At 40.6% G+C, this 23402-nt stretch overlaps 1 protein-coding gene across 4 annotated transcripts in view; it reads left to right on the forward strand.

Annotated features, from left to right (window-relative positions):
• Positions 1–23402, forward strand: part of mRF1 (mitochondrial translation release factor 1) — a gene marked incomplete at its 3' end in the record, with an annotated part of 54577 nt that overhangs the window by 22678 nt on the left and 8497 nt on the right. For all 4 annotated transcript variants that reach the window (XM_070088003.1, XM_070088005.1, XM_070088006.1 and 1 more), the window contains 1 exon segment: positions 13394–13557. In XM_070088003.1, coding sequence (XP_069944104.1) covers positions 13394–13557 — 164 coding nt within the window.

A 23402-nucleotide genomic window follows, 5' to 3' on the forward strand; every position in this document is an offset into this window, starting at 1 on the left:
TTTATTCCGAAACGTTTCGCCTACACAGTAGGCTTCTTCAGTCGAATACAGAAAGTAGGCAGGAACAGTAGAGATGTGAAGACGATGTAATCAGTCCATCACCCTTAAAGTCGTAGAATTTGAGGTTGTCAGTCCCTCGGCCTGGAGAAGTTCAGTTCCATAGTCAGGAACTATCTGAAGATCAAGCGACAGTGCGGAGACTTAAATACTGTCGGAAGGAGAGGTGCAGGGTAGTAGTAGTAGTAGTAGTAGTAGTAATAGTAGTAGTGAGAGGCAACTGAGAGGTCATGTCCCTCTCAGATCCAACCCTTCTCACTTGAAAAGCTTGTTCAAGGTGTTTTCTGTACCAAGATGCCACGTGTTGCAGTGTCTGACAAGATGAACATCAAAATGGTATACAATACCGACAGGTTGTTAGGTAAGACACATATGCAACAGTTAGACAACTTTATTCCGAAACGTTTCGCCTACACAGTAGGCTTCTTCAGTCGAATACAGAAAGTAGGCAGGAACAGTAGAGATGTGAAGACGATGTAATCAGTCCATCACCCTTAAAGTCGTAGAATTTGAGGTTGTCAGTCCCTCGGCCTGGAGAAGTTCAGTTCCATAGTCAGGAACTATCTGAAGATCAAGCGACAGTGCGGAGACTTAAATACTGTCGGAAGGAGAGGTGCAGTGTAGTAGTAGTAGTAGTAGTAGTAGTAATAGTAGTAGTGAGAGGCAACTGAGAGGTCATGTCCCTCTCAGATCCAACCCTTCTCACTTGAAAAGCTTGTTCAAGGTGTTTTCTGTACCAAGATGCCACGTGTTGCAGTGTCTGACAAGATGAACATCAAAATGGTATACAATACCGACAGGTTGTTAGGTAAGACACATATGCAACAGTTAGACAACTTTATTCCGAAACGTTTCGCCTACACAGTAGGCTTCTTCAGTCGAATACAGAAAGTAGGCAGGAACAGAAGAGATGTGAAGACGATGTAATCAGTCCATCACCCTTAAAGTAGTAGAATTTGAGGTTGTCAGTCCCTCGGCCTGGAGAAGTTCAGTTCCATAGTCAGGAACTATTTGAAGATCAAGCGACAGTGCGGAGACTTAAATACTGTCGGAAGGAGAGGTGCAGGGTGGTAGTAGTAGTAGTAGTAATAGTAGTAGTGAGAGGCAACTGAGAGGTCATGTCCCTCTCAGATCCAACCCTTCTCACTTGAAAAGCTTGTTCAAGGTGTTTTCTGTACCAAGATGCCACGTGTTGCAGTGTCTGACAAGATGAACATCAAAATGGTATACAATACCGACAGGTTGTTAGGTAAGACACATATGCAACAGTTAGACAACTTTATTCCGAAACGTTTCGCCTACACAGTAGGCTTCTTCAGTCGAATACAGAAAGTAGGCAGGAACAGTAGAGATGTGAAGACGATGTAATCAGTCCATCACCCTTAAAGTCGTAGAATTTGAGGTTGTCAGTCCCTCGGCCTGGAGAAGTTCAGTTCCATAGTCAGGAACTATCTGAAGATCAAGCGACAGTGCGGAGACTTAAATACTGTCGGAAGGAGAGGTGCAGGGTAGTAGTAGTAGTAGTAGTAGTAATAGTAGTAGTGAGAGGCAACTGAGAGGTCATGTCCCTCTCAGATCCAACCCTTCTCACTTGAAAAGCTTGTTCAAGGTGTTTTCTGTACCAAGATGCCACGTGTTGCAGTGTCTGACAAGATGAACATCAAAATGGTATACAATACCGACAGGTTGTTAGGTAAGACACATATGCAACAGTTAGACAACTTTATTCCGAAACGTTTCGCCTACACAGTAGGCTTCTTCAGTCGAATACAGAAAGTAGGCAGGAACAGTAGAGATGTGAAGACGATGTAATCAGTCCATCACCCTTAAAGTCGTAGAATTTGAGGTTGTCAGTCCCTCGGCCTGGAGAAGTTCAGTTCCATAGTCAGGAACTATCTGAAGATCAAGCGACAGTGCGGAGACTTAAATACTGTCGGAAGGAGAGGTGCAGGTAGTAGTAGTAGTAGTAGTAGTAATAGTAGTAGTGAGAGGCAACTGAGAGGTCATGTCCCTCTCAGATCCAACCCTTCTCACTTGAAAAGCTTGTTCAAGGTGTTTTCTGTACCAAGATGCCACGTGTTGCAGTGTCTGACAAGATGAACATCAAAATGGTATACAATACCGACAGGTTGTTAGGTAAGACACATATGCAACAGTTAGACAACTTTATTCCGAAACGTTTCGCCTACACAGTAGGCTTCTTCAGTCGAATACAGAAAGTAGGCAGGAACAGTAGAGATGTGAAGACGATGTAATCAGTCCATCACCCTTAAAGTCGTAGAATTTGAGGTTGTCAGTCCCTCGGCCTGGAGAAGTTCAGTTCCATAGTCAGGAACTATCTGAAGATCAAGCGACAGTGCGGAGACTTAAATACTGTCGGAAGGAGAGGTGCAGGGTAGTAGTAGTAGTAGTAGTAGTAATAGTAGTAGTGAGAGGCAACTGAGAGGTCATGTCCCTCTCAGATCCAACCCTTCTCACTTGAAAAGCTTGTTCAAGGTGTTTTCTGTACCAAGATGCCACGTGTTGCAGTGTCTGACAAGATGAACATCAAAATGGTATACAATACCGACAGGTTGTTAGGTAAGACACATATGCAACAGTTAGACAACTTTATTCCGAAACGTTTCGCCTACACAGTAGGCTTCTTCAGTCGAATACAGAAAGTAGGCAGGAACAGTAGAGATGTGAAGACGATGTAATCAGTCCATCACCCTTAAAGTCGTAGAATTTGAGGTTGTCAGTCCCTCGGCCTGGAGAAGTTCAGTTCCATAGTCAGGAACTATCTGAAGATCAAGCGACAGTGCGGAGACTTAAATACTGTCGGAAGGAGAGGTGCAGGGTAGTAGTAGTAGTAGTAGTAGTAGTAATAGTAGTAGTGAGAGGCAACTGAGAGGTCATGTCCCTCTCAGATCCAACCCTTCTCACTTGAAAAGCTTGTTCAAGGTGTTTTCTGTACCAAGATGCCACGTGTTGCAGTGTCTGACAAGATGAACATCAAAATGGTATACAATACCGACAGGTTGTTAGGTAAGACACATATGCAACAGTTAGACAACTTTATTCCGAAACGTTTCGCCTACACAGTAGGCTTCTTCAGTCGAATACAGAAAGTAGGCAGGAACAGTAGAGATGTGAAGACGATGTAATCAGTCCATCACCCTTAAAGTCGTAGAATTTGAGGTTGTCAGTCCCTCGGCCTGGAGAAGTTCAGTTCCATAGTCAGGAACTATCTGAAGATCAAGCGACAGTGCGGAGACTTAAATACTGTCGGAAGGAGAGGTGCAGGGTAGTAGTAGTAGTAGTAGTAGTAGTAATAGTAGTAGTGAGAGGCAACTGAGAGGTCATGTCCCTCTCAGATCCAACCCTTCTCACTTGAAAAGCTTGTTCAAGGTGTTTTCTGTACCAAGATGCCACGTGTTGCAGTGTCTGACAAGATGAACATCAAAATGGTATACAATACCGACAGGTTGTTAGGTAAGACACATATGCAACAGTTAGACAACTTTATTCCGAAACGTTTCGCCTACACAGTAGGCTTCTTCAGTCGAATACAGAAAGTAGGCAGGAACAGTAGAGATGTGAAGACGATGTAATCAGTCCATCACCCTTAAAGTCGTAGAAATTGAGGGTGATGGACTGATTACATCGTCTTCACATCTCTACTGTTCCTGCCTACTTTCTGTATTCGACTGAAGAAGCCTACTGTGTAGGCGAAACGTTTCGGAATAAAGTTGTCTAACTGTTGCATATGTGTCTTACCTAACAACCTGTCGGTATTGTATACCATTTTGATGTTCATCTTGTCAGACACTGCAACACGTGGCATCTTGGTACAGAAAACACCTTGAACAAGCTTTTCAAGTGAGAAGGGTTGGATCTGAGAGGGACATGACCTCTCAGTTGCCTCTCACTACTACTATTACTACTACTACTACTACTACTACTACCCTGCACCTCTCCTTCCGACAGTATTTAAGTCTCTGCACTGTCGCTTGATCTTCAGATAGTTCCTGACTATGGAACTGAACTTCTCCAGGCCGAGGGACTGACAACCTCAAATTCTACGACTTTAAGGGTGATGGACTGATTACATCGTCTTCACATCTCTACTGTTCCTGCCTACTTTCTGTATTCGACTGAAGAAGCCTACTGTGTAGGCGAAACGTTTCGGAATAAAGTTGTCTAACTGTTGCATATGTGTCTTACCTAACAACCTGTCGGTATTGTATACCATTTTGATGTTCATCTTGTCAGACACTGCAACACGTGGCATCTTGGTACAGAAAACACCTTGAACAAGCTTTTCAAGTGAGAAGGGTTGGATCTGAGAGGGACATGACCTCTCAGTTGCCTCTCACTACTACTATTACTACTACTACTACTACTACTACTACCCTGCACCTCTCCTTCCGACAGTATTTAAGTCTCTGCACTGTCGCTTGATCTTCAGATAGTTCCTGACTATGGAACTGAACTTCTCCAGGCCGAGGGACTGACAACCTCAAATTCTACGACTTTAAGGGTGATGGACTGATTACATCGTCTTCACATCTCTACTGTTCCTGCCTACTTTCTGTATTCGACTGAAGAAGCCTACTGTGTAGGCGAAACGTTTCGGAATAAAGTTGTCTAACTGTTGCATATGTGTCTTACCTAACAACCTGTCGGTATTGTATACCATTTTGATGTTCATCTTGTCAGACACTGCAACACGTGGCATCTTGGTACAGAAAACACCTTGAACAAGCTTTTCAAGTGAGAAGGGTTGGATCTGAGAGGGACATGACCTCTCAGTTGCCTCTCACTACTACTATTACTACTACTACTACTACTACTACTACCCTGCACCTCTCCTTCCGACAGTATTTAAGTCTCTGCACTGTCGCTTGATCTTCAGATAGTTCCTGACTATGGAACTGAACTTCTCCAGGCCGAGGGACTGACAACCTCAAATTCTACGACTTTAAGGGTGATGGACTGATTACATCGTCTTCACATCTCTACTGTTCCTGCCTACTTTCTGTATTCGACTGAAGAAGCCTACTGTGTAGGCGAAACGTTTCGGAATAAAGTTGTCTAACTGTTGCATATGTGTCTTACCTAACAACCTGTCAGTATTGTATACCATTTTGATGTTCATCTTGTCAGACACTGCAACACGTGGCATCTTGGTACAGAAAACACCTTGAACAAGCTTTTCAAGTGAGAAGGGTTGGATCTGAGAGGGACATGACCTCTCAGTTGCCTCTCACTACTACTATTACTACTACTACTACTACCCTGCACCTCTCCTTCCGACAGTATTTAAGTCTCTGCACTGTCGCTTGATCTTCAGATAGTTCCTGACTATGGAACTGAACTTCTCCAGGCCGAGGGACTGACAACCTCAAATTCTACGACTTTAAGGGTGATGGACTGATTACATCGTCTTCACATCTCTACTGTTCCTGCCTACTTTCTGTATTCGACTGAAGAAGCCTACTGTGTAGGCGAAACGTTTCGGAATAAAGTTGTCTAACTGTTGCATATGTGTCTTACCTAACAACTTCTCTCAGTGGCGGCCCTTAAACCCAACAACAACACTTACACCATTTACTCCTCTCATACATCATGACATATTTTATTCATTCTAGAGTATGTATATGTATATCATGTTTCTATGTTATTAATATTGTTTATAATGTCATATTAGATGAATTGTGATTAGATAAATAAGCCATAGAGATGATAATAGCATCATATTGAAGCATAATAAACTTGCCTTCCTCTTGCCTCCTACCTACCTCCTACACCAACAAGAATCAATAAAGGTAAAGTGTGACGTTAAATGTTCATTTATCCATTTTATTAGTCCTTTATATTTATTTGTCATTGTTTTCTGTATGCAAATCTATATTTAATCTTTAAAAAAATTATTTTTTGTTAATACTTTTGGCTGTCTGAAACAGATTAATTGGGTTTCCATTATTTCTTATTGGGGAAAATAGATTCGCCAATCGTGAATTTCGCCAGTCAGCAGACTCTCTGGAATGGATTAATCACGAAACTCGGGGGTCCACTGTACTAACCTTGATAACTAAAATAAAAAAAAAATGAGTTGAAGATCACATACTAAGAAATTCAAACTTAATATTTGGAAACAAAGCTAAAAATGTTCATTTGAACATAAACAATATACTAACTAATAAACAGGATGAGGGTAAATTCTCACAATTATACCTGAACAGCCAACTAAAATTCATCATACATCCTGATTTCCGAAAAAGTGGGCATTATCACAAAAATTTGCTATTATGTTCTCTAAACATCTCTGCTCACTTTATACTACTCTCTGATCTTTCCATACCTCATCTATGGTATGTGTTTGGGGATCAACAGCAGCTAATCACTTCAAAAAATCAGATCAAAAAATAAAAAAATCAGCGTGCTGTAAAAGTCAACTAAAATGCCGGGAACAAAGGGCTAGTAACCCCTTTTCCTGTAAAGATTACTAAAAAGAATAAGAAGAAGAAAATTGTCAAAGTGGGAAGTCTGAATGTGTGTGGATGTTGTGCAAATGATAAGAAAGAGATGATTGTGGATGTTATGAAAGAGAAGAAGCTGGATGTCCTGGCTTTAAGTGAAACAAAGCTGAAAAGGGTGGGAGAGTTTCAGTGGAGAGGAATAAATGGGATTAGGTCAGGGGTTTCAAATAGAGTTAGAGCTAAAGAAGGAATAGCAATAATGTTGAAGGATAAGATATGGCAGGAAAAGAGGGACTATAAATGTATTAATTCAAGGATTATGTGGAGTAAAATAAAGGTTGTATGTGAAAAGTGAGTTATAGTAAGCATATATGCACCTGGAGAAGAGAGAAGTGTAGAGGAGAGAGAGAGAGAGAGATTTTGGGAAATGTTGAGTGAATGCGTGGGGAGTCTTGAACCAAGTGTGAGAGTACTTGTGGTTGGGGATTTCAATGCTAAAGTGGGTAAAAATGTTGTGGAGGGAGTAGTAGGTAAATTTGGGGTGCCAGGGGTAAATGTAAATGGGGAGCCTTTAATTGAGCTGTGTGTAGAAAGAGATTTGGTAATAAGTAATACATATTTTATGAAAAAGAGGATAAATAAATATACAAGATATGATGTAGCACGTAACGAAAGTAGTTTGTTAGATTATGTATTGGTGGATAAAAGGTTAATGGGTAGGCTCCAGGATGTACATGTTTATAGAGGGGCAACTGATATATCAGATCATTATTTAGTTGTAGCTACAGTTAGAGAAAGAGGTCGATGGGACAAGAGGAAGGTGGCAACAACAAGCAGGAGGGAAGTGAAAGTGTATAAACTAAGGGAGGAGGAAGTTCGGGTGAGATATAAGTGACTATTGGCAGAAAGGTGGGCTAGTGCAAAGATGAGTAGTGGGGGGTTGAAGAGGGTTGGATGAGTTTTAAAAATGCAGCATTAGAATGTGGGGCAGAAGTTTGTGGTTATAGGAGGGTGGGGGCAGGAGGAAAGAGGAGTGATTGGTGGAATGATGAAGTAAAGGGTGTGATAAAAGAGAAAAAGTTAGCTTATGAGAGGTTTTTACAAAGCAGAAGTGTTATAAGAAGAGCAGAGTATGTGGATAGTAAAAGAAAGGCAAAGAGAGTGGTGAGAGAGTGCAAAAGGAGAGCAGATGATAGAGTGGGAGAGGCACTGTCAAGAAATTTTAATGAAAATAAGAAAAAAATTTGGAGTGAGTTAAACAAGTTAAGAAAGCCTAGGGAATGTATGGATTTGTCAGTTAAAAACAGAGTAGGGGAGTTAGTAGATGGGGAGAGGGAGGTATTAGGTAGATGGCGAGAATATTTTGAGGAACTTTTAAATGTTGAGGAAGAAAGGGAGGCGGTAATTTCATGCACTGGCCAGGGAGGTATACCATCTTTTAGGAGTGAAGAGCAGAATGTAAGTGTGGGGGAGGTACGTGAGGCATTACGTAGAATGAAAGGGGGTAAAGCAGCTGAAACTGATGGGATCAGGACAGAAATGTTAAAAGCAGGGGGGGGGGGATATAGTGTTGGAGTGGTTGGTACTTTTGTTTAATAAATGTATGAAAGAGGGAAAGGTACCTAGGGATTGGCAGAGAGCATGTATAGTCCCTTTATATAAAGGGAAGGGGGACAAAAGAGATTGTAAAAATTATAGAGGAATAAGTTTACTGAGTATACCAGGAAAAGTGTACGGTAGGGTTATTATTGAAAGAATTAGAGGCAAGACAGAATGTAGGATTGCAGATGAGCAAGGAGGTTTCAGAGTGGGTAGGGGATATGTAGATCAAGTGTTTACATTGAAGCATATATGTGAACAGTATTTAGATAAAGGTAGGGAAATTTTTATTGCATTTATGGATTTAGAAAAGGCATATGATAGTGGATAGGGGAGCAGTGTGGCAGATGTTGCAAGTACAGGAGGGCCCCGCTTTACGGCGTTTCGCTTTATGGCATTCCGCTAATACGGACATTTCAAATTATGACCAAAACTCGCTATACGGCTCCCCCACCTGTCTTTCTAATACGGTCACAGCGGCCCACCGAGTTTGTTTACATTCTCCCTGAGCACATCTCCTTATTATGTCTGGAAACTTTCCAAAATTTCAAGTGTTTTAAAGTTATTGTATACCTGGAGTTTTACCTGGTAATTAATTAAACTTGTGTACACCTGTACCTAAATAAACTTACACACTGTGCTGGCATGTAGGTACACATTAAAATCACTAAGAGTCTCTCTACTCTTGATGCAATAATAATAATAATAATAATAATAATAATAATAATAATAATAGTAATAATAATAGTAATAATAATAATCTCTTGGGCGCATTAATGTCGCATATTACGTTAATATAGACATTTCCCTTAATCTATCTATGATATTTTTTTTCAAAATTATATAAGAAACACATTATGTAACACACAAACATGATACATGCACCCACAGTATAAAAATTTATACAAATATATACGAGATGTTTACCAAACGGTTTGTAGAAGTGTCGGAAGAATTACGTTTTCTCTAGCCCGTCACCTGTTACTAGGGATAACTGTAGAAAAATATTCCTTTCGTATGCCTTCACTTTATAGCTATAATTCTGTACTAACTTGTACACAGTGTAAGAGTATTTGTTTCGTGATTTAATTATTATAATAATAATAAAAATATTATAAGGTAAAAGTTTCACAAACTTTTACAAATGTACATGAATGAACTAAAACTGGACACGTATTAATACCGTCTATTTCGCCTGACCGAGTGATCGTCCACAACCTGTTCAGTTTGTTTACGCTGTCTGAGCTCGGTGTATCATTAAATGTTGTATATTACGTTAATATACACATTTTCATTAATCCATCCATGATATTTTTTTCGAAATTATATAATAAACACGATACATAACATAAATACATAACATATGTGTAGAGAACCTAGGATAACCCAAAAAAGTCAGAGTGACTTACTTCCATTGCCTTCACTCAGAGCATCATTTCTTCTCAAAATGATGTTACATGAGAATGGGAGTGTTCTTCTTTATTTATTCTACCGTATCAATGTAGAGACAACCTGTACACAATGTAACTTGTACACAAACCAGACGTGTACACTGTTTACAAAACTTACCTTCGCCTGGTTTGTTTGCATAACTCTGCGCCTGTCCTCTCTCATGTACTCATTCTTTCTCTCTGGAATGGTAGCCTGGCTGACTACCATACATACCACACTTGATTTTTTACAATAAATACTACTCATCTCGCCCTATATTTTAAGGTAAGTAATGAGTGAACTGTATATACATTTTATCGCTCTGGGATGCTTAAATATCATAGAATAGTATGTGTGGGTGGGGTGGCCTGGCATGGTAGCCTGGCTGACACCATACATACCACACTTGATTTCTTACAATAAATACTACTTGTCTCACCCTAGATTAAGACTATAAATATTTTAAGGTAAGTAATGAGTGCACTGTGTGTGTATTGTACTTTTTTATTGTTTTTTGATGCCTGGTTCTATTGCTAACATAATATATGTTAGTGTAAACTTGTTATCTAGTGTTTGTATGCATTTGTAAGTGGAAAAAAAGGGTGTTCCACTTTACGGCTGTTTCTGCTTTATGGCGGTAGCCTGGAACCTAACCCGCCGTATAAGTGGGGCCCTCCTGTATATGGAATAGGTGGTAAGTTACTAAATGCTGTAAAGAGTTCTTATGAGGATAGTGGGGCTCAGGTTAGGGTGTGTAGAAGAGAGGGAGACTACTTCCCGGTAAAAGTAGGTCTTAGACAGGGATGTGTAATGTCACCATGGTTGTTTAATATATTTATAGATGAGGTTGTAAAAGAAGTAAATGCTAGGGTGTTCGGGAGAGGGGTGGGATTAAATTATGGGGAATCAAATACAAAATGGGAATTGACACAGTTACTTTTTGCTGATGATACTGTGCTTATGGGAGATTCTAAAGAAAAATTGCCAAGGTTAGTGGATGAGTTTGGGAGTGTGTGTAAAGGTAGGAAGTTGAAAGTGAACATAGAAAAGAGTAAGGTGATGAGGGTATTAAATGATTTAGATAAAGAAAAATTGGATATCAAATTGGGGAGGAGGAGTATGGAAGAAGTGAATGTTTTCAGATACTTGGGAGTTGACATGTCGGCGGATGGATTTATGAAGGATGAGGTTAATCATAGAATTGATGAGGGAAAAAAGGTGAGTGGTGCGTTGAGGTATATGTGGAGTCAAAAAACGTTATCTATGGAGGCAAAGAAGGGAATGTATGAAAGTATAGTAGTACCACCATTCTTATATGGGTGTGAAGCTTGGGTTGTGAATGCAGCAGTGAGGAGGCAGTTGGAGGCAGTGGAAATGTCCTGTTTAAGGGCAATGTGTGGTGTAAATATTATGCAGAAAATTCGGAGTGTAGAAATTAGGAGAAGGTGTGGAGTTAATAAAAGTATTAGTCAGAGGGCTGAAGAGGGGTTGTTGAGGTGGTTTGGTCATTTAGGGAGAATGGATCAAAGTAGAATGATTTATATTATTATTATTATCACACTGGCCGATTCCCACCAAGGCAGGGTGGCCCGAAAAAGAAAAACTTTCACCATCATTCACTCCATCACTGTCTTGCCAGAAGGGTGCTTTACACTACAGTTTTTAAACTGCAACATTAACATTAGCATTTAAATCTGTAGGTGAAGGAAGGCGGGGTAGGGGTCGTCCTCGAAAAGGTTGGAAGGAAGGGGTAAGGGAGGTTTTGTGGGCGAGGGGCTTGGACTTCCAGGAGGTGTGCATGAGCGTGTTCGATAGGAGTGAATGGAGACGAATAGTATTTGGGACTTGACAATCTGTTGGAGTGTGAGCAGGGTAATATTTAGTGAAGGGATTCAGGGAAACCGGTTATTTTTATATAACCGGGCTTGAGTCCTGGAAATGGGAAGTACAATGCCTGCACTCTAAAGGAGGGGTTCGGGATATTAGCGGTTTGGAGGGATATGTTGTGTATTTTTATATGTACTATATGCTTCTGAACTGTTGTGTTCTGAGCGCCTCTGCAAAAGCAGTGATTGTGTGTGAGTGAGGTGAAAGTGTTGAATGATGATGAAAGTATTTTCTTTTTGGGGATTTTCTTTCTTTTTGGGTCACCCTGCCTCGGTGGGAGACGGCCGACTTGTTAAAAAAAAAAAAATTAAAATTATTTACTTCTTTGTATGCTATGTATACAGAATACTCGATAAAAACATTAACCTAGAGCTTAAACTCTATCTGGAAAGCTACAGCAGAATACATGGACTAAGAACAAGCATCTCTTTGATATTCTATGTGTATAACTTGACCTGTTCAAAAACTGTGATGATAACAGGCTCCAAAACATGGATCTCCCAACATTTTTACTTGTTACAAAGCAACTGTTAACTCTTACATTATTAATGTTATATCCATTAATTGTTTGTGAATTCTCAAATTCAGTGTAATTTATCTTAATGTTATTGTCCATTTCATTTGCAACTTTCCTCAAGCTGTAATGATAAACAGTGACTAAAATTATATGCTAGATCTAGATTCAGATATGGTAGTATGTAAACTATATAATTAGTTTGCTCAGAATATATTGCAAAATAAATAGCTTTCTTCTGAGCTTGCAATTTTATCAGATTATATTTGTAATTTTTTTTTTTAACACAACAACCATCTCCCACAAAGGTAGGGTGACCCCCTCAAAAAAAGAAGAAGAAACGATGTTTTTCTTTGTTTTACTTTTAGTAATTTATACAGGAGAGGGGGTTACTAGCCCCTTGCTCCCAGCATTTTAGTCGCTTCTTATGATACACATGGCTTACAGAGGAAGGATTCTTTTCCACTTTCCCATGAGATTTATATTATAATTATATAAAAATAAAAAATGTAATTAGTTGAGATGTACAACTAACTACTGTAACTTCTTTATATGGCTCATAAGAAATAAAAATTTATATGGCTCATAAGAAATAAAAATTTATTTTTTTTTGTGCAAGAGAGAGTGAGAGTGAGAGTGAGAGAGAGTGAGAGTGAGAGAGAGTGAGAGAGAGTGAGAGTGAGAGTGAGAGTGAGAGAGAGTGAGAGTGAGAGAGAGTGAGAGAGAGTGAGAGTGAGAGTGAGTGAGAGTGAGTGAGTGAGAGTGAGTGAGAGTGAGTGAGAGTGAGTGAGAGTGAGTGAGAGTGAGTGAGAGTGAGAGAGAGTGAGAGTGAGAGAGAGTGAGAGAGAGTGAGAGTGAGAGTGAGAGTGAGTGAGAGTGAGAGTGAGTGAGAGTGAGAGAGAGTGAGAGAGAGTGAGAGTGAGAGAGAGTGAGAGTGAGAGTGTGTGAGAGTGAGAGTGTGAGAGTGAGAGTGTGTGAGAGAGTGTGAGAGAGTGAGAGTGAGTGAGAGAGAGTGAGAGTGAGTGAGAGTGAGTGAGAGTGAGTGAGAGTGAGTGAGAGTGAGAGAGAGTGAGAGTGAGAGAGAGTGAGAGAGAGTGAGAGTGAGAGAGAGTGAGAGTGAGAGTGTGTGAGAGAGTGAGAGTGAGTGAGAGAGTGAGAGTGAGTGAGAGAGTGAGAGTGAGTGAGAGTGAGTGAGAGAGTGAGAGTGATAGAGAGAGTGATAGAGAGAGAGAGAGAGAGAGAGAGTGATAGAGAGAGAGAGAGAGAGAGAGAGAGAGAGCATGTGTGTGAGAGAGAGGGAGGGAGGGGAGGGGATGGGATGTATGGAAGAAGCACAAGATGCTATTGTACAGAAATGTTCAAACGTGGAAGTAAAGTTGAAAAACTTTTATGTAAGAATATACATTTTGCAGTGGTTTACCAGTTTATATTCATTCAACAGGTGGCTTACGTCGTGGTGCAGCAAACATCAATGGGGAATCAGTTTATCATTTACTAAAATATGAAGGGGGTATTCACCGTGTCCAAAGAGTTCCGAAGACTGAGAAGGCTGGTCGCATTCACACTTCCACTGTCTCGGTTGCTGTCATGGTTCAGCCATCAGAAGTAAGCTCCGTTCATTGCCTAGTAAAACCCACATTTGCTTTCACTTGCGAAATAATTTGCTATATGAATTTTTTTTTTTTGCAAACCCATTTCATAGATGTTTTTTATACTAAGAGGAAACATGCTTTCCAGTTTTGTTATCATTTATATGTACAGTAAGGCCCCACTTATATGGCATGTTAGGTTCCAGGCTACCACCGGAAAGTGAACATTGCTGGAAAGCAGAACACCATGTTTTTCCACTTTTAAATGTACAGTGGACCCCAGGTATTTGATATTAATCCGTTCCTGAGAGCTCATCGAATACCAAAAATATCGAAAAGCGAATCAGTTTTCCCCATAAGAAATAATGGAAATCAAATTAATCCGTGCAAGACACCCAAAAGTATGAAAAAAAAAAATTTACCACGTGAAATATTAAGTTTAATGCAATAGAATAATTACAATAACAATAGAATAATTGACACTTACCTTTAATGAAGATCTGGTGATGATGGGATGGGAGGAGGGGAGAGTGTCGAAGTTGTTACTGTTTAGAAGGGGAATCCCCTTCCATTAGGACTTGAGGTAGCAAGTCCTTTTCCGGGGTTACTTCCCTTCTTCTTTTAATGCAACTAGGACCAGCTTGAGAGTCACTGGACCTCTGTCGCACAACATATCTGTCCATAGAGGCCTGTATCTCTCGTTCCTTTATGACTTTTCTAAAGTGATTCACAACATTGTCAGTGTAATAGTCACCAGCATGGCTTGCAATACCTATGTTAGGGTGATTGTCATCAAAAAAGGTTTGCACTTTAAGCCACACTGCACACATTTCCTTAATCTTTGAAGTAGGCAACTTCCTCAATTTCTCTATCCCCTCCTCCGAAGCAGTTTCCTCAGGTCTGGCCTCTTGCTGTTGAAGATGATCTAGCAGCTCATCAGTGGTTAGTTCGTCATTATCCTCCTCCACCAACTCTTCCACATCCTCCCCACTAACCTCCAACCCCAAGGACTTCCCCAATGCCACAGTGGATTCCTCAACTGGCATAGGATTCCCAGGGTTAGCCTCAAACCTTTCAAAATCCCTTTTGTCTACACATTGTGGCCACAGTTTTTTCCAAGCAGAGTTCAAGGTCCTCTTAGTCACTCCCTCCCAAGCCGTACCTATAAGGTTTACACAATTGAGGATATTAAAGTGATCCTTCCAAAACTCTCTTAGAGTCAATCGAGTGTCTGAGGTCACTACAAAGCACTTTTGAAACAGCTTTTGTGTACAGTTTCTTGAAGTTGAAAATGACCTGCTGGTCCATGGGCTGCAGGAGGGGAGTGGTATTAGGAGGCAAAAACTTGACCTTAATGAAGCTCATGTCCCCAGAAAGTCGCTCTTGCCAAGTCTGTAGGATGACCAGGGGCATTGTCTAATACCAGGAGGCACTTAAGGTCTAATTTCTTTTCAATTAGGTAATTTTTGACAGTGGGGGCAAATGCATGGTGTAACCAGTCATAGAAAAAGTCCCTAGTGACCCATGCCCTATTATTTGCCCTCCACAGCACACAAATTAGCCTTGAGGACATTGTTTTTCCTGAACACTCTGGAAGTTTCAGAGTGTTACACCAATAAAGGCTTCACTTTGCAATCACCACTAGCATTGGCACACATCAACAGAGTAAGCCTGTCTTTCATAGGCTTGTGTCCTGGGAGTGCCTTTTCCTCCTGAATAATGTAGGTCCTGCTTGGCATTTTCTTCCAAAACAGGCTTGTTTCATCGCAATTAAACACTTGTTCAGGTTTAAATTCTTCACTGTCTATGTAATCCTTGAATTCCTTCACATACTTTTCAGCTGCTTTTTGGTCCGAACTGACAGCTTCACCATGCCTAATCACACTATGTATGCCACTACGATTCTTAAATCTTTCAAACCAACCTTTGCTGGCTTTAAATTCACTCACATCAGCACTAGTTGCAGGCAATTTCTTTACCAAATCGTCATGCAGCTGCCTAGCCTTTTCACAAATGATTGCTGGAGAGATGCTATCTCCTGCTATCTGTTTTTCATTTATCCACACCAATAACAGTCTCTCAACATCTTCTAACACTTGCGGTCGCTGTTTCATAATCACAGTTGCACCTTTTGCAAGAACAGCTTCCTTGATTGCCGTTTTCCTGGTCACTATAGTAGAGATGGTTGATTGGGGTTTATTATACAACCTGGCCAGCTCCGACACATGCACTCCACTTTCGTACTTTGCAATTCTCTCTTTCTTAATTTTAATAGTCATTAGCACCTTTTTTCTCGAAGGGTTGGCACTAGAAGCTTTCTTGGGGCCCATGGTGACTTATTTTGCAGAAACAAGCACCAAAAACAGTGATAATATGGAATGTACCGAATGTATCCTTAGATGCGCGCACACTGCCTGACTTGTAAACACTGGCACACACGGAGCAGTTCAGGCCACCCGTGGACACGTCTCGTACGAATCGCATCGAGTACCGGGTTTTTAATCGGATACCGAGGCGGAATTTTTGCGTTAAAATGCATCGAATACCGGATTTATCGGATACTGTTGCCATCGAATACCGGGGGTCCACTGTATATAAATGCCAGATAACAAGTTTACACTAACATATACAGTGGAACCTCGGTTTTCATCATTAATTCATTCCAGAAAGTCTGACGAAAACCAAATTCAACAAAAGCTGAAGCAATATTTCCCATAAGAAATAATGTAAATCCAATTAATCCATTCCAGACACCCAGAAGTATTAACAAAAAATACATTTTATAAAGAATAACTATAGTTTTACATACAGCAAACAGTGAGAAATAAATTCTTTCTTTCAACACACTGGCTGTATCCCACCGAGGCGGGGTGGCCCAAAAGGAAACACGAAAGTTTCTCCTTTTACATTTAGTAATATATACAGGAGAAGGGGTTACTAGCCCCTTGCTCCCGGCATTTTAGTCGCCTCTTACAACACGCATGGCTTATGGAGGAAGAATTCTGTTCCACTTCCCCATGGAGGTAAGAGGAAATAAACAAGAACAAGAACTAAAAAGAAAATAGAAGAAAACCCAAAGGGGTGTGTATATATATGCTTGTACATGTACAATGGTACCTCAAAAATCGAACTTAATCCGTTCCAGGAGCTAGTTCTAAATTCGAAAAGTCTGAAATTCGAAGCAATATTTCCCATAAGAAATAATGGAAATACAATTAATCTGTTCCAGAAACCCAAAAATATTCACAAAAAACATTTTATAGAGATTAATTACAGTTAATCTCTGTTTCTGTCTCACAAAATAACTGTCCACAGTCGTCTGTTTCTGTCTCACAAAATAACTGTCCACAGTCGTCTGTTTCTGTCTCACAAAATAACTGTCCACAATCATCTGTAAGGTAGTAGGTTGGTAGACAGCAACCACCCAGGGAAGTACTACCGTCCTGCCAGATGACTGTGAAACAGAAACCTGTAACTGTTTTACATGATGGTAGGATTGCTGGTTTTCTTTTTCTTTTTCTGTCTCATAAACACGCTAAGATAACAGGGATATCTTGCTACTCCTACTTACACTTTGGTCACACTTCACAGACACGCACATGCATATATATATATATACATACATCTAGGTTTTTCTCCTTTTTCTAAATAGCTCTTGTTCTTTTTTATTTCTTTCTATTGTCCATGGGGAAGTGGAAAAGAATCTTTCCTCCGTAAGCCATGCGTGTCGTATGAGGCGACAAAAATGCCGGGAGCAATGGGCTAGTAACCCCTTCTCCTGTATACATTTACTAAAAAAGAGAAGAAGAAAAACTTTATAAAACTGGGTTGCTTAAATGTGCGTGGATGTAGTGCGGATGACAAGAAACAGATGATTGCTGATGTTATGAATGAAAAGAAGTTGGATGTCCTGGCCCTAAGCGAAACAAAGCTGAAGGGGGTAGGAGAGTTTCAGTGGGGGGAAATAAATGGGATTAAATCTGGAGTATCTGAGAGAGTTAGAGCAAAGGAAGGGGTAGCAGTAATGTTAAATGATCAGTTATGGAAGGAGAAAAGAGAATATGAATGTGTAAATTCAAGAATTATGTGGATTAAAGTAAAGGTTGGATGCGAGAAGTGGGTCATAATAAGCGTGTATGCACCTGGAGAAGAGAGAAATGCAGAGGAGAGAGAGAGATTTTGGGAGATGTTAAGTGAATGTATAGGAGCCTTTGAACCAAATGAGAGAGTAATTGTGGTAGGGGACCTGAATGCTAAAGTAGGAGAAACCTTTAGAGAGGGTGTGGTAGGTAAGTTTGGGGTGCCAGGTGTAAATGATAATGGGAGCCCTTTGATTGAACTTTGTATAGAAAGGGGTTTAGTTATAGGTAATACATATTTTAAGAAAAAGAGGATAAATAAGTATACACGATATGATGTAGGGCGAAATGACAGTAGTTTGTTGGATTATGTATTGGTAGATAAAAGACTGTTGAGTAGACTTCAGGATGTACATGTTTATAGAGGGGCCACAGATATATCAGATCACTTTCTAGTTGTAGCTACACTGAGAGTAAAAGGTAGATGGGATACAAGGAGAATAGAAGCATCAGGGAAGAGAGAGGTGAAGGTTTATAAACTAAAAGAGGAGGCAGTTAGGGTAAGATATAAACAGCTATTGGAGGATAGATGGGCTAATGAGAGCATAGGCAATGGGGTCGAAGAGGTATGGGCTAGGTTTAAAAATGTAGTGTTAGAGTGTTCAGCAGAAGTTTGTGGTTACAGGAAAGTGGGTGCAGGAGGGAAGAGGAGCGATTGGTGGAATGATGATGTAAAGAGAGTAGTAAGGGAGAAAAAGTTAGCATATGAGAAGTTTTTACAAAGTAGAAGTGATGCAAGGAGGGAAGAGTATATGGAGAAAAAGAGAGAAGTTAAGAGAGTGGTGAAGCAATGTAAAAAGAGAGCAAATGAGAGAGTGGGTGAGATGTTATCAACAAATTTTGTTGAAAATAAGAAAAAGTTTTGGAGTGAGATTAACAAGTTAAGAAAGCCTAGAGAACAAATGGATTTGTCAGTTAAAAATAGGAGAGGAGAGTTATTAAATGGAGAGTTAGAGGTATTGGGAAGATGGAGGGAATATTTTGAGGAATTGTTAAATGTTGATGAAGATAGGGAAGCTGTGATTTCGTGTATAGGGCAAGGAGGAATAACATCTTGTAGGAGTGAGGAAGAGCCAGTTGTGAGTGTGGGGGAAGTTCGTGAGGCAGTAGGTAAAATGAAAGGGGGTAAGGCAGCCGGGATTGATGGGATAAAGATAGAAATGTTAAAAGCAGGTGGGGATATAGTTTTGGAGTGGTTGGTGCAATTATTTAATAAATGTATGGAAGAGGGTAAGGTACCTAGGGATTGGCAGAGAGCATGCATAGTTCCTTTGTATAAAGGCAAAGGGGATAAAAGAGAGTGCAAAAATTATAGGGGGATAAGTCTGTTGAGTGTACCTGGTAAGGTGTATGGTAGAGTTATAATTGAAAGAATTAAGAGTAAGACGGAGAATAGGATAGCAGATGAACAAGGAGGCTTTAGGAAAGGTAGGGGGTGTGTGGACCAGGTGTTTACAGTGAAACATATAAGTGAACAGTATTTAGATAAGGCTAAAGAGGTCTTTGTGGCATTTATGGATTTGGAAAAGGCGTATGACAGGGTGGATAGGGGGGCAATGTGGCAGATGTTGCAAGTGTATGGTGTAGGAGGTAGGTTACTGAAAGCAGTGAAGAGTTTTTACGAGGATAGTGAGGCTCAAGTTAGAGTATGTAGGAAAGAGGGAAATTTTTTCCCAGTAAAGGTAGGCCTTAGACAAGGATGTGTGATGTCACCGTGGTTGTTTAATATATTTATAGATGGGGTTGTAAGAGAAGTAAATGCGAGGGTCTTGGCAAGAGGCGTGGAGTTAAAAGATAAAGAATCACACACAAAATGGGAGTTGTCACAGCTGCTCTTTGCTGATGACACTGTGCTCTTGGGAGATTCTGAAGAGAAGTTGCAGAGATTGGTGGATGAATTTGGTAGGGTGTGCAAAAGAAGAAAATTAAAGGTGAATACAGGAAAGAGTAAGGTTATGAGGATAACAAAAAGATTAGGTGATGAAAGATTGAATATCAGATTGGAGGGAGAGAGTATGGAGGAGGTGAACGTATTCAGATATTTGGGAGTGGACGTGTCAGCGGATGGGTCTATGAAAGATGAGGTGAATCATAGAATTGATGAGGGAAAAAGAGTGAGTGGTGCACTTAGGAGTCTGTGGAGACAAAGAACTTTGTCCTTGGAGGCAAAGAGGGGAATGTATGAGAGTATAGTTTTACCAACGCTCTTATATGGGTGTGAAGCGTGGGTGATGAATGTTGCAGCGAGGAGAAGGCTGGAGGCAGTGGAGATGTCATGTCTGAGGGCAATGTGTGGTGTGAATATAATGCAGAGAATTCGTAGTTTGGAAGTTAGGAGGAGGTGCGGGATTACCAAAACTGTTGTCCAGAGGGCTGAGGAAGGGTTGTTGAGGTGGTTCGGACATGTAGAGAGAATGGAGCGAAACAGAATGACTTCAAGAGTGTATCAGTCTGTAGTGGAAGGAAGGCGGGGTAGGGGTCGGCCTAGGAAGGGTTGGAGGGAGGGGGTAAAGGAGGTTTTGTGTGCGAGGGGCTTGGACTTCCAGCAGGCATGCGTGAGCGTGTTTGATAGGAGTGAATGGAGACAAATGGTTTTTAATACTTGACGTGCTGTTGGAGTGTGAGCAAAGTAACATTTATGAAGGGATTCAGGGAAACCGGCAGGCCGGACTTGAGTCCTGGAGATGGGAAGTACAGTGCCTGCACTCTGAAGGAGGGGTGTTAATGTTGCAGTTTAAAAACTGTAGTGTAAAGCACCCTTCTGGCAAGACAGTGATGGAGTGAATGATGGTGAAAGTTTTTCTTTTTCGGGCCACCCTGCCTTGGTGGGAATCGGCCAGTGTGATAATAATAAAAATAAATAATCATCTGTCTCACAAAATAACTCCACAGTCGTCTGTTTCTGTCTCACAAAATAACTCCACAGTCGTCTGTTTCTGTCTCACAAAATAACTCCACAGTCATCTGTTTCTGTCTCACAAAATAACTGTCCACAGTCGTCTGTTTCTGTCTCACAAAATAACTGTCCACAGTCCTCTGTACATCCTGGCAAGCTCAACAAGTCTCGCTCCAATCTCATACTTCTGTATTATTTCCTTCTTCACATCTATGGTGTTTCTCACTTTTTTTACCACAGGGGTACCGCTAGCAAGTTTCTTTGGGCCCATGGCAGCTTATTTCACAGCCCCACAAGCACTAAACACAATTAAATAATCGTAAAATGTGTGAATGAGATCACAGGTTAGTGTTCACTCAAGCATAAACAAAGCTAGACTGCTCACGGCGCCTGCGCGGGGACGTGGACGGAGCGGGCCAGCGGACAGGTCCCGTACCCGGCGGTCCGAAAATAGGGGTGCATTCGATAATATTGACACAGTTTGTCTGAAATAATGGTCTTATTTTTGAAACGTTCGATATGTGATATGTTCGATTTTTGAGGTTCCACTGTATGTGTAGTGTGATCTAAGTGTAAGTAGAAGTAGCAAGACGTACCTGAAATCTTGCATGTGTATGAGACGGAAAAAAAAAAAAGACACCAACAATCCTACCATCGTGTAAAACAATTACAGGCTTCAGTTTTACACTCACCTGGCAGAACGGTAGTACCTCCCTGGGCAGTTGCTGTCTACCAACCTACTACCTAGGTGAGAAATAAATATAAAGGACTAATGAAATGGGTAAATAAACATTTAATATCACCTTTATTGAAGACTCTTGTTGGTGTATGGAAGATGTCAGGAGGGGAGAGGGAGGAGGAGAGGTTATTGGTTTGAAGGGGAATCCCCCTCCTTAAGGACTTCAGGTATCAAGTCCCTATCCGGGGTTACTTCCCTTCTTTGTCTTTTACTGGCACTGGACCCCTGTTGCACAGAAAATTGTCCAGAGAGGTCTTTTTTTTGGTATCTTTAAGATTTGCCTAAAATGGGACAAGTCATTGTCATTGAACATGTTGCAGACATGGCTTGCAACAGCTCTGTTAGGGTGATATTTCTCCACAAATCTTTGCAACTCATTCCACTTTGCATACATGTTCTTAATCACTGAAGAAAGAACCTTCTCCCCTCTCTCTTCCTCCTCGTCTGAAGCAACACAACACTATCTCCACAACGCTGTCTCCTGATAACTGTTTTTTGTTGATCCACACCAACAACAACTTCTCAACATCTACGATTCCTTGTGATCTCTGTTTCGTTAACACATTTACCTCTTTCGCAACATCAGATTCCTTGATTTCTTTTTTTTTCGCCAGGATGGAACTGATTGTTGATGAGGATTTCCCATACATCCTGGCGAGATTGACCACATGTACGCCACTTTCGTACTTTGCTATGAGTTCTTTCTTGAATTTTATTGTGTTTCTCGTCTTCTTTATCAAAGGGTTGGCACTTGGAACTTTCTTTGGCCCCATGATGGCTTATTTAGCAGTCGTACTTAATAAACAAGCATAAAAAAACGTGGATTACAGGTCCACATCCCTTTATCCGAAATTCTGAAATTCGACAAGTTTCAAAAACCAAAGTTTTTTCATGGAGGTGTATATATGGAAAACAGGGATTAATAAAGGGGATGTAAATAGCATGATAAGAATATCTAGCTTAACCAGGACTCGCAGCAATGGCTTTAAGCTGGAAAAATTCAGATTCAGAGTACCGTTATAGAAACTAAGACATTGTGTAGTTTTAAAAATAGGTTACATAAATATATGAGTGGGTGTGAGTTGGACCTGACTAACTTGTGCTACTAGGTCAGATGCCATGCTCCTTCCTTGGTTTGATAAACGTATTAGGTTGGATACACATATTAGGTTGGATAAACACATTAGTGAGAGGGGTTGGATTTGAGTGGGACTTGCACATGAGTAAATAGAATTACCAAAGCTTATTGCTTGGGTAGCACTGAAAACTGGGTTGGGCAAATATTTTGTTAGTGGGATGGATTGTGAAGGACCTGCCTAGTATGGGCCAACAGGCCTGCTGCAGTGTTCCTCCTGTCTTATGTGTGGAGCATCAGTCTTCTCTACATAAGTGTAAATAAGTTACAGGAAGCTGACATCGAGGATATGCTGAACATTGACAATGATGCACCTGTTGTGCATTCCTTGAGTGATGGTGAAATTGCTGAAATGGTGTTAAATACAAATAAGCATGAGAACAGTAGTGATGATGATGACATTGTGAACACAGGTGAAAAAGTCCCCATAGATGATATGGTGAAAATGTGATCAGTTGATTGCTGGCCTTGAACAACATGCATTTATCAGTGAGCAAGAAATTATGGCAATTTACTCAGTTAAAGAGAGATTGCTTAGATAGAACCCTATGTTAATAAGACAGATGACACTTGAAGAAATCTTAAGAAATGCCGTCTGTCAATCATCTTGAGAATCATGTTCCTGGTCTATAATTATCCCATTATTTCATTTATTTATTTATCCCACTTAGTGTGAGTATTCATACACATTTGCTGTAGTGTTAATGTTTAATTATGGGGTGCTGCCCTAGACCCGACCTTCATTCTGAAATTCGAAAAATTCTGAAATTCGAAACACTACTGGCCCCAAGGGTTTCAGATAAAGGGATGTGGACCTGTATTATGAAATATTTCGGATGAACGCTCAGGGTAATGCTCACTCGATGAGAAACAAAGCCAGACTGACTCAGAATGCGTGGAATGCTTTGTGTGGGCTTGGGCAGGCTGACACGTTTGGTACTGCAGACTGATG

The sequence above is a fragment of the Cherax quadricarinatus genome, chromosome 23 (assembly GCF_038502225.1).
Source record: "Cherax quadricarinatus isolate ZL_2023a chromosome 23, ASM3850222v1, whole genome shotgun sequence".
Taxonomy (NCBI): Eukaryota; Metazoa; Arthropoda; class Malacostraca; order Decapoda; family Parastacidae; genus Cherax; species Cherax quadricarinatus.